General features: G+C 34.7%; 1 protein-coding gene across 1 annotated transcript; it reads right to left on the reverse strand.

Moving 5' to 3' along the window:
• Positions 1 to 4,717: 4,717 nt before the first annotated feature.
• LOC116308099 (uncharacterized) lies at positions 4,718 to 11,996 on the reverse strand. Its single transcript, XM_089029523.1, has 11 exons — positions 11,851 to 11,996; positions 9,298 to 9,528; positions 8,943 to 9,170; positions 8,480 to 8,707; positions 8,154 to 8,381; positions 7,810 to 8,040; positions 7,160 to 7,387; positions 6,694 to 6,921; positions 6,368 to 6,595; positions 6,051 to 6,254; positions 4,718 to 5,191 (listed from the first exon to the last, which is right to left on the reverse strand). Exons 1-11 carry the CDS (start codon positions 11,915 to 11,917, stop codon positions 5,085 to 5,087), a joined length of 2,208 nt encoding a protein of 735 aa, XP_088885649.1. The 5' UTR covers positions 11,918 to 11,996; the 3' UTR covers positions 4,718 to 5,084.

The following is an 11,996-nucleotide window of genomic DNA, read 5'->3' on the forward strand; positions in this document are numbered from 1 at the left end:
AAATGTTAATTCTGCAATTTTTTAATCATATTTTATAAGTTCTGAGTCACGTGATTAAGCTGATGACATCAGATACAAGTTTAAGGATAGAAATGAATTTGTTGTTTGTTAATTTCTTAATATTTCTAAATTAAAGGGAGTGTTTGTATAATCTCATCCAAAATTACGCTATCAATACTATCATTTTTTGCAGCAGTTTTGTCTGAATGAGGACTTAGCAAGTGACTACGACTACGACTACTTGGTGTCATAATTGACATTAAACTAGATTAGCATAGTCACATCGAAAAATTGACGAAGAAGATCGCCTCTGGTATCGGGGCCATAAAGCGAGTTAGGCACCTGATCCCAGAACCAACTTTACATCTTTTATGCCAAGCTTTAGTTAAACCTCACTTTGACTATTGTGATTTTGTTTGGGGTAGCTTTGGGGTAACGTTACGAGACAAACTGCAGAAATTGCAAAATAGAGCAGCCCGTGTTTTGACCTGATTTTCCAATTATGATGGCTGATGCAACTGAACTATTTGAGATTCTAAGGTGGAAAAATCTTGACCGCTAGCAACAAATTCATAAAACCACAATGGTTTTTAAATGTTTACACGGGCTAGCTCCTGAATATCTAAACTCAAAATTCTCTAGGCGTGACTCTGCTTACAACCTCTGGGACTCTGTAAATAAACTGTGCCTTTGCCACGCACTAATTATTACCGAAATAGCTTTAGCTACAGTGGCGCCACTTTATGGAACAGTCTACCAAGTGTTATAAGGAACACAGAGTCTCTACGGATATTTCAACGCAAGATCAATAATATTCTAAAACGCACTGGATTCACGGAAAGCAGCTTTTAGTATTCTCTACTTTCACATCCCCATAATACTTTGCGTCTTTGGAGGTTAACCAGAGGGTAAAAACCCACTTATTTTGCTGAAGGCTGATCAGACAATGTTGACAATACCTTGTTTGGTATCCAAAAATGAAATGAAGAAGTAAAAAACAGAAAAAGATAGAAGCTTGAAGACGTTTGGGGTAAATTTTAAACATTTTTTCGTAAGTCAATACATTTTCTGTAAGACCAAAACTCTCGATGATCTGTACACGCAAAAATAACTTGGAGTAAACTGATAATCAGTATTGTACAGATAAAAGCAGGTATAGCATAAATTCAATTAAGAATTTGGGGCAGTTTTTCGATTGGTTACCCCCCAAAGACGCAAGGCATTATGGGGATGGGAAAGTAGAGAATATTGCTCGTTCATTAAACAGTACTTACAGTCGATTGCAGAAATGTTGTAGTATACATTTATACATTTATACAAATACCTAATGAGATGCATATTGCAATTTTGCTTTTTTAACCCTCAAAACCAATTTATTTATAATCTGTAGGATGTAAAACACAAGAATAAAATATTTTGACGTTCATTGAATGAAACAAATAATAAATAATACTGAATAAATTAGGTATTTGTATAAATGTATACTACAACCTTTCTGCAATCAAGTGTATATATATATATATATATATATATACAGCCATTTGCAAAAATTATGGCCGTTTCAAATTTAAATACAAGTATATTGAATGTATATTAGACAGGGCGGGATATCTTTCTTGATATTTTTTTCAGAAAGCCCAAATGATAGACAACTCGAAAAAAATTTAAGGGAGGCTATCCATAATTTTTGATATACTTTTGATATACTTGTATATATATTGGAAGCGTCCATAATTTTTGCAAATGGCTGTATATATATATATATACAGCGATATGCAGAAATTCTGATCCAACTATAACTATATCGGGTGCATTATATGGGTAATAGACCCGCGAGTTCAAAGCGGGATTACAAGTACCAAAGCGTTGGCTGGCGTTTTGTTTAAGATAAGTTACCTTTCAAAACAAACTCAGCTTCCTCAAACCAGAAAAAGAATTTTCACCCTCCCTAGTACTCGACAGTCGGCGTTATTTTCAACATAAACCGCTGTTTATTTATGTAATTTTGATTAATACAAACGGCTTACTTGCAATGATAATTAATATTCAAACTTTTACTCTCGTGAGTGAACTTGTTTTGCATAAAACTGCAAAGCTTTTATTAACTTGAGCCAAGAGAGAGAGAGAGAGAGAAATAAAAGGAAAAGTAACCACAAAGAATCACTAAGTTGTCAGAGGAGAAGTGGAAGAATATACCTCTCTTCAGTAAGAATAACCTCCGTTTGTCTAAAAATTATATTTAGCCTGTTCATCAACTGAGATTTGACTGAATTGATGCTCAATAATAATAACACGGTAGACTACGAATAAAGCAAAATATCCTATCCAGAGTAGCTCATGAACAATTTTTGCACCACTTTTGTCATAAGTGTTACCGACTGTTTTGGTTCTGCTGTCCTCGGAGTGATTGATTGTTTTTAGCAGGGCACATATAAATAAGCGAAGAACGAGTTCAGAATTGATCTCCGGCTCAACCGAAACTTCCAAGAAGAGCGATTTCAGAACTAATTTTAAACTCAACCAATTGCAAAATTTCCAATGTTTCACTTTACATCAATTAACCGTTTGCAATATGACATTTTTTTCTAATAGTGTAGAGGTATCAAAAAGTGAACACATTCCCGCCTCTTGACTTTAGCGCTGTTCATAAACAACACTCGGTAGGCCAGCCAGCGCTTTGGTACTTAGCTTTGAATCCCGCAGGTCTATTACCCATAATGCACCCGATATAGTATTATCATACTTGGTTGGATCATAATTTCTGTATATCGCTGTATATATATATACACCGAATCCCTAAAACCTTGACAATTTAGCGATATATATACATATTTATGTATCCCCTTTTTCCTATTGTCTTTCCTTGAAAATCCAGGTATGACAATAGAAAAAATGGGGTTACACATATATGTATATATATCTTTAAAGTGTCAAAGTTTTAGCGATTCGGTGTATATATATATATATATATACACACACACACACACACTGCAGTTTGCATAAACTTTGACCATTTATATATATATATACAAGTTAATATATCAAAAGTATATCAGAAATCATGGGATGTCATCCCTGATATTTTTTTCCAGAAAGCCCCAGTGATAGACAAATCGAAAACAATATCAGGGATGACATCCAATAATTTCTGATATACTATTGATGTACTAACTTATATATATATATATATATATATATATATATATACTCGATTGCAGAAACGTTGTAGTATACATTTATACAAATATCTAATTTATTCACACCACACACACCATCCCCGGGACCCCAAATGTAATCGATCTAGCACTAATGGGTCTCTTACCTTTCATTTGTTCATTTGTTCATTTGTTCATTTGTTCATTTGTTCATTTGTTCATTTGTTCATTTGTTCATTTGTTCATTTGTTCATTTGTTCATTTGTTATTTGTTCATTTGTTCAATTTGTTCCTTGTTCATTTGTTCATTTTGTTCATTTGTTCATTTGTTCATTGTTCATTTGTTCATTTGTCATTTGTCCCTTTTTTCTTTGTTCATTTGTTCATTTGTTCATTTGTTCATTTGTTCATTTGTTCATTGTTCATTTGTTCATTGTTCATTTGTTCATTTGTTCATTTGTTCATTTGTTCATTTTGTTCATTTGTTTCATTTGTTCATTTGTTCATTTGTTTTCATTTGTTCATTGTTCATTGTTCATTTGTCATTTGTTCATTTGTTCATTTGTTCATTTGTTCATTTGTTCATTTGTTCATTTGTTCATTTGTTCATTTGTTCATTTGTTCATTTGTTCATTTGTTCATTTGTTCATTTGTTCATTTGTTCATTTGTTCATTTGTTCATTTGTCATTTGTTCATTTGTTCATTTGTCATTGTTCATTTGTTCATTTGTTCATTTGTTCATTTGTTCATTTGTTCATTTGTTCATTTGTTCATTTGTTCATTTGTTCATTTGTAAATATCAGTTTTTCGAAAAGGAGAAATATGGGTATTTTATGGATAATTATATGATAAAAGGTTGTAATATCCGCTATGGCTTTGTCAAATTCATGCTGGACGCGAAATTGCAGCAAACGTCGTTATAGCAATTAGTCTGTTTCAAAATTAATAGGTTTGACTTAATTAAGTTCATGGTTAGTTCGACGTTTGCCGTAGGCCTTAATATATTGAGTCGATTTGCTTCTTAGACCTAGACAAAGGCTTTCTGGCGTGGGTTTTCTTTTTTCCTGTTTCAGCTTCGTTGATCTAAATATCATGTCCAGTCTGGATTCATGACAATCAACATGTATTTATTGTTCAATTTATTAAGATTTCAATGCGACTTGCAAACCCAAAGTCTGGGTTTCACCTGCATTATTAATTCATTCCATTTCATTTAAATGTGTCTATTTATATTTCCGGTTGTTGTGTCATCATGTTTTTACTGTAAACAATTACACTGGACTACCGGTTATCCCTTGTCGACATTTTTACGCTTTGTTGGTAAAACTGCAAAGTATCGTAAAGGTCACAGTCACAGTCACTTCGTCGATAGACTCTTATTCGTTAAAATCGTTAGAAAGTGCGCAAAAAAATATCAAACATTGCTAGAATGGCACTATTACTCTGATGAGTGTTCCGGTAGTTATTTCTGATAACTTTGCAGTCCTATCAAAAATGCGTACGTCAATTCTCACTTTTTTCCCCAATGTTTTTCACCCCTTCGTAATATAAACAAAAACTATTTATTGCAATGAATTTTTATTCAATAACTGATCGTGAAACGTTTAGTTTATTATTTCAATTTTTCTTTCGTCAATTTTAATATTGCTATCTTTTTCTATATTACTCAGTATGTGTTTAGGGTGTAAAAAGAGACAGTATTGGGCTATTTTGAAAGGTAAATTCGTAGACTAGGACTAAGAGATTAAGGTTACGCGAAAGCGTCCATGCAATTGTTTCAGTTTATTTGAACAGACATGTAAGTATTTAAGATTTTCTAATGACGTATTGACGTTGGTGTAGTACCTAGGATGATGTACTATCTAGTGTTCCATTTGTGTAAAGACTAGTCAGAGGCGAATGAAGTGGATCATTTAGTTGTTTGATGCTCAACATCTCTTGCATGACTTTCTGCAGTAGAGACCAACCACGCCTCCACAGTCATTTCTGGCTTGTATTACATCACAGCATTCAACTGACAGAATATCACTACAACCTATAAAGAGAAAGAGATTCACTTTAATTAAGTTGTATTGCTTGTATAAGTGAGAGAAAGATTTGTAAGGAGTGATCCTGACTTGTGGCCTTCAATTGGCTTTCAGTTAATTACAAAATTAGAGGTGCATCATCCCATTTAAGCTGGATAGCAGAGAAAAGGAAATGTTTCTCTTATAGAAGTGCGCATATTGATTTTGAAAACTTTATTTTTTATTAGTTTTATTGATTCTGTAAATGGGACTTAAGTCAAATAAAACATGCTGTCAATTTTGTTTTGTTATTTTTGTCAAAACATTACAACATTATACTTGCTGCTTTACAGCCATTGCCAGTAGCATGTCGCGGCCAATCACACTTTTTCTGATCATTATTCCACATGAGGCCAGCAGGACATGGCATGTGATATGTGAAATCATTAGATCACGCGATGTATCCATAGCAGTTGTTTTGGTTTTGATTAAAATATAACAATGAGCTAAGTTATATTACGATTTTTATTATCAGTCTAGGTAAGGAAATTTGAATAGATTGTGCACGAAGTACTAGCACGATATTTCCAGAGCGTCTTAACGTCTGAAAAAACTTAACCACTGAATTGAATTCACACTTCCGTTAAAGAACTGTACATTTAAACTTTCTGATGTAAAGACTATTATGTAATTATCCTCATCTGAAGGAATAATAGAATAGATATAGTTATGATCTCAAATTCGCTTCATAATTCACCGCTTTATAATAAAATAAGCTTGCTTGACCATTGTCGTTGCGGCAAAGTTCCTCAAAAAAATTCCCATTGTGTATTTTGATCTTAATTTTCACAAAATTATATGATTTTCATAAAGAGAGGTTTTCCTTACTAGAAGACGTTGTTGGTACGATGTTTAGATTGCCGCATGGAGGAGGAACATTACGCTTCCAATCACACATCTTTTGGACCTTATTCCACACTAAACCTGCAGGGCATGGCATGTGATAGGTGATGCCATTGGAGCATGCGATGTAACCATTGCATTTAGCTGAATCAGGGTAGTTACCGTTGACCTTGTTACTACAGAAATTACCTGATGACAACAAAGAACTGAAATTAGTTCATAACAAACTTAAAGTTAGGCAAGATACTTGATGCTGTATATGAATACCTGCGGTTGTATGGGTAGTGAGTGTGAATACTTACTTTGACAGTTTCCATTTGGACAGACGCAGATATAACACGGCCATTGATGGGCTCCAGAGCACCCAGGGTTGGCATATTTTGGCCAATCACACCTCTTCTGATTATCATTCCACTTTAGACTAGCTGGACATGGCATGTGATATGTAAAGCCATTGGAGCAAGCAATGTATCCGAAACAATTGTTGGGATCAGGGTAGTTTCCATTAGCTTTTTTTTGACAGAAATTACCTAGAAATCGGAGCGCAGTTTCAGTTGGTAAATTCGCAAAAAAAATCAAAAGCAATTACTACAGATTCAATCCCGTTTAACTTAATTGTTATAATTACCCCCAACTCCTCCTGAAATCGTAGTTGGTGCAATTGTTGGTGTTGGTGTAACCCCGGAACAAGCAGGATAGGCATGTTTTGGCCAGTCACATCTCTTTTGACGGTCGTTCCATTTCAGTTGAGCAGGGCATGGCATGTGATATATTAGGTCATTGGAGCAGGCTATGTAACCATGACAATTACTGGGGTCTGGGTAGTTTCCGTTTGCCTTTCCACTGCAAAAGTTGTCTGTCGATTTAGAGGAAAACGTCATTTAAATTATGGTCAAAACGCTAATGGTACCAATAGAGAAGCAAATATGCAAATTGAAAATTTCAGTCACTCTCTAAATATTTCTTATCTAGCTTACCAGGAGTAATCTTAATTAATTATTAATAATAATAATAATTAACAATGATTGATGCATTGATAAATTTTCACTTTTAAAAATCTTACATAATACAGTTAATAATCGAACTGTACGTACTTGAGATAACTTGCACTTTACATGAATAAGAAGGACCTGAACTGGATGAGACCCCACAAGCAGGATACGCATATTTTGGCCAGTCACATCTCTTTTGTCGATCATTCCATTTTAGTTCGGCAGGACATGGCATGTGATATTTGATGCCATTGGCACATGCGATGTAACCATGACAATTGTTTGGATCAGGATAGTTACCATCGGTTTTACCAGCACAGGTAAAGCTATCTGAAGGTAAAAACGACATAACATAAATCAGTAAGATACAAAACACAGGAATTTCAAATTTCATTAATGAACATATCTTTAAAAAAAAAAAAAAAAAAAAATTGGACGACCATACATAGAACGCAGAAAGAAAGAAAAACCTTATCGTGATCAATTCTTTACCTATAATCTTAGCTAAATCAAGTACCATAGTTACTTTCACTCAAATCTAAATTTATTTAACTGTTTCCCATTATCTCTGTATAATCAAGTAATTCTATGGCACTAGTACAGAATATTGGAGTTTCAATCTTCACCAGTAAAAACATCTGGTAGCTGAAAATATTTCCCCGCGCTTAGCCTTCAGTCCATGAATTTGTATGGATTAGTTTTAGAAAAACCTTAATCTTGCGCAAACTACATATTGAGATTTTTTTTCTTACCAGGTGCAGGCGTTGTAACAGGTCCAGGTGTAGGAGAACTCGTTATTAAGGTCAGAGTGCCGCATGGAGGAGGAACATTACGCTTCCAATCACACATCTTTTGGACCTTATTCCACACTAAACCTGCAGGGCATGGCATGTGATAGGTGATGCCATTGGAGCATGCGATGTAACCATTGCATTTAGCTGAATCAGGGTAGTTACCGTTGACCTTGTTACTACAGAAATTACCTGATGACAACAAAGAACTGAAATTAGTTCATAACAAACTTAAAGTTAGGCAAGATACTTGATGCTGTATATGAATACCTGCGGTTGTATGGGTAGTGAGTGTGAATACTTACTTTGACAGTTTCCATTTGGACAGACGCAGATATAACACGGCCATTGATGGGCTCCAGAGCACCCAGGGTTGGCATATTTTGGCCAATCACACCTCTTCTGATTATCATTCCACTTTAGACTAGCTGGACATGGCATGTGATATGTAAAGCCATTGGAGCAAGCAATGTATCCGAAACAATTGTTGGGATCAGGGTAGTTTCCATTAGCTTTTTTTTGACAGAAATTACCTAGAAATCGGAGCGCAGTTTCAGTTGGTAAATTCGCAAAAAAAATCAAAAGCAATTACTACAGATTCAATCCCGTTTAACTTAATTGTTATAATTACCCCCAACTCCTCCTGAAATCGTAGTTGGTGCAATTGTTGGTGTTGGTGTAACCCCGGAACAAGCAGGATAGGCATGTTTTGGCCAGTCACATCTCTTTTGACGGTCGTTCCATTTCAGTTGAGCAGGGCATGGCATGTGATATATTAGGTCATTGGAGCAGGCTATGTAACCATGACAATTACTGGGGTCTGGGTAGTTTCCGTTTGCCTTTCCACTGCAAAAGTTGTCTGTCGATTTAGAGGAAAACGTCATTTAAATTATGGTCAAAACGCTAATGGTACCAATAGAGAAGTAAATATGCAAATTGAAAATTTCAGTCACTCTCTAAATATTTCTTATCTAGCTTACCAGGAGTAATCTTAATTAATTATTAATAATAATAATAAACAATGATTAATGCATTGATAAATTTTCACATTAAAAAATCTTATATAATAAAGTTAATAATCGAACTGTACGTACTTGAGATGACTTGTACTTTACATGAATAAGAAGGACCTGAACTGGATGAGACCCCACAAGCAGGATACGCATATTTTGGCCAGTCACATCTCTTTTGTCGATCATTCCATTTTAGTTCGGCAGGACATGGCATGTGATATTTGATGCCATTGGCACATGCGATGTAACCATGACAATTGTTTGGATCAGGATAGTTACCATCGGTTTTACCAGCACAGGTAAAGCTATCTGAAGGTAAAAACGACATAACATAAATCAGTAAGATACAAAACACAGGAATTTCAAATTTCATCAATGAATATATCTTTAAAAACCTTAATCTTGCGCAAACTTTATATTGAGATTTTTTTCTTACCAGGTGCAGGCGTTGTAACAGGTCCAGGTGTAGGAGAACTCGTTATTAAGGTCAGAGTGCCGCATGGAGGAGGAACATTACGCTTCCAATCGCACATCTTTTGGACCTTATTCCACACTAAACCTGCAGGGCATGGCATGTGATAGGTGATGCCATTGGAGCATGCGATGTAACCATTGCATTTAGCTGAATCAGGGTAGTTACCGTTGACCTTGTTACTACAGAAATTACCTGATGACAACAAAGAACTGAAATTAGTTTATAACAAACTTAGAGTTAAGTAAGATACTTGATGCTGTATTCCCAGCGGAGCACCATACTTAAGAAAAATTGGTAAACCATCGAGTTGATTTTTCATGGCTTAACTGACGTCACTTCCGTCCGTACGTACGGGCGTCAGTGTACACAACACAGAAATCCCGCTTGATTTCAAAGCAAAACTACTCACAAATACGGCTCTCAAATGCACAGAAAAAATCGCTTTAGGACAGGTCATAGACCAAAAACAGTTTTTAAAAAAATTTATGTAGTCAAAGATGGATCAAGAAGTGTTCTTCAAGAATTCAGGTGTGTGTTTTTTAGCAAACAATCGTATATATATATATTTTTTTTGACAAGAATTTTTCTAGACAAATTGACAAATTAAAGACTTTCTCTCAAAACTTTTTATATTTCTATAGATAAGCTCAATTTATTTTAATGCTAGAGGAAATATAACCGCGGAGAGCATATTACGGCAACGCATATTCGTCCTTTATTTAGCTTCTTAAATCTTTAACAATTCGGTTGTTTTTAACCAACTATCGTATGTTTTTCGTTCAAGAAAATTGCAGCTTTGTTCGCCTCCTATCGCGGGGTACCATCGGCAAAACAAGGAAGACTTTTTTTCAATAATTTTGTATCTTTCCACATATAATTTATTTAATTATTGAATGAAATATATATTTACACCAAATATTCAACGGTTTATCAAGCTGTTCGAGCAAGTATGATTATAAAAATGAGCTTAAGTTTGTGTTGTTTAGAGATGTTATCGTATAAAGACCTAGACTTTCACTTTAAAAAGCTAATACAAACGCCAATTTAGTTACAAAAAAAATCGTCATTTTGTATTTTGCATTGCCTTTTGCATTATTTTCTATTTTGTCTCAGTTGTTCTTGTCAAGTTTAACTGAAAGTAAGCTTATTTTTCTGCTCACCTTAACCAGTTTAATTAAGTCTGTTTTTTAGTCTTGATTTGTCCAAAATCTCCAGATTTTCGATTTCAATGAAAGACATCCGAGGTAAATTTCACTAAACTTGATATTGCATTGGATTATCTGTAGTTATCTTACGTTTTTTAAAGTAAAAGAGATTCAAAGCCTAAAACTGTCGGCCGTGGAAAACTTTGTCGAAGAGGCTTCCAAGAATAAAACTAGCCCCTGAGGGTGGTGGTGAGTTGTGTATGAAATTCCTAAGTGGGAGAGTATACTCGCGAGAAAAAATACCATTATAGTGCATTTCAATTCGATTTCACTGCATGGTTTTTATTATGAGAGAATTAAATTATCTTCATCTCGAATAAAAAATAATTGAAAAAATTTTCCCCGATCTTATTTTTACTTTTCAGTTTCATTCAAATTGTTCTCCCTGTTGTAGCGGTCAATTAAAATATATTATTAGGTTATTGCTATTTTTCTCGTACCGTTCGTTGTTAATCCCTTCCTAGTCTCTAGCAAGTGTATTCGTTATGTTAATTTCTCCTTAAAGTCAGCCTTCGTTCGTAAAATTAATCAGTTACAGTTCAAGTCATAGTCAGTTACCGTACAAGTTATTTTTCGCCAACGTATGTAAGTATTTATCTTAGTTTCCCAGTTCAAGTTTGTTCGTTTTCTTCCGTCTTCTAATTGTATTTTATGTTTAATTTATTCTAGTTGGATTGTTTCATAGTAAATCATAACGTATGCCAAATTAGCGAGATCTTAGTACTGACTAGTAAAGTATTTAAAGTTAAAGTTTACACTTATGACTTCCGTATCGGGAGCTCCGCTTTTAGGCAGTGCCTAAATATACAGTCAATTCAAAAAACGTTGTCGTCGACCGGTTCAAGCCTACGCGACTGGACCGAAAGGAATGTGGGTAAAAATCACTGAAGCCGTTAAACATTCGTTCTGAATTAATTGTTCCCGATAGTAGTAAAGATAATAATGGCGAGAAACAATCCATAAAATGCATGTCTTTGGGGTTAGGGAAAGAAAAACAAAGTAGTTATGATACAGTTCACAATTCCGAAAATATGAGGGCATTAAAATTACGTCTCCTTCAACACTTCCCGCTCGCCTACGAAGGTTCGTGCTGTAAACCAAACATAACTTGTCAGATAAGATTATGTACTCAACTTGGCTTCAATGATTGCTATCCAGAGTTCCTTTCGGTCCATTCGCGTAGGCTTGAGTTGGTCGACGACAACATTTTTTGAATTGACTGTATATATTATCTTTACTTATCTATTAGCCCCATTGGAAATAAGTAATATTTAAAATTAAATAATCCTGTTCAAACAGGAGTACCTACCAGGATAACCCCGCACGATGCTGATGGTATGGAGAAATACTCCAAAAATGAGAGAGACTCGCAGCATTTGAAACTTGAAAACCTCGACTTGAAAAACTACTGTTTAATCCTTTCACTCTAGTGTAGCTCAGTAAATTATGAGACAC

Source organism: Actinia tenebrosa, unplaced genomic scaffold, assembly GCF_029948245.1.
Source record: "Actinia tenebrosa isolate PJP-AT-01 unplaced genomic scaffold, QUT_ActTen_1.0 PGA_scaffold14__42_contigs__length_11649687, whole genome shotgun sequence".
NCBI classification, from domain to species: domain Eukaryota; kingdom Metazoa; phylum Cnidaria; class Anthozoa; order Actiniaria; family Actiniidae; genus Actinia; species Actinia tenebrosa.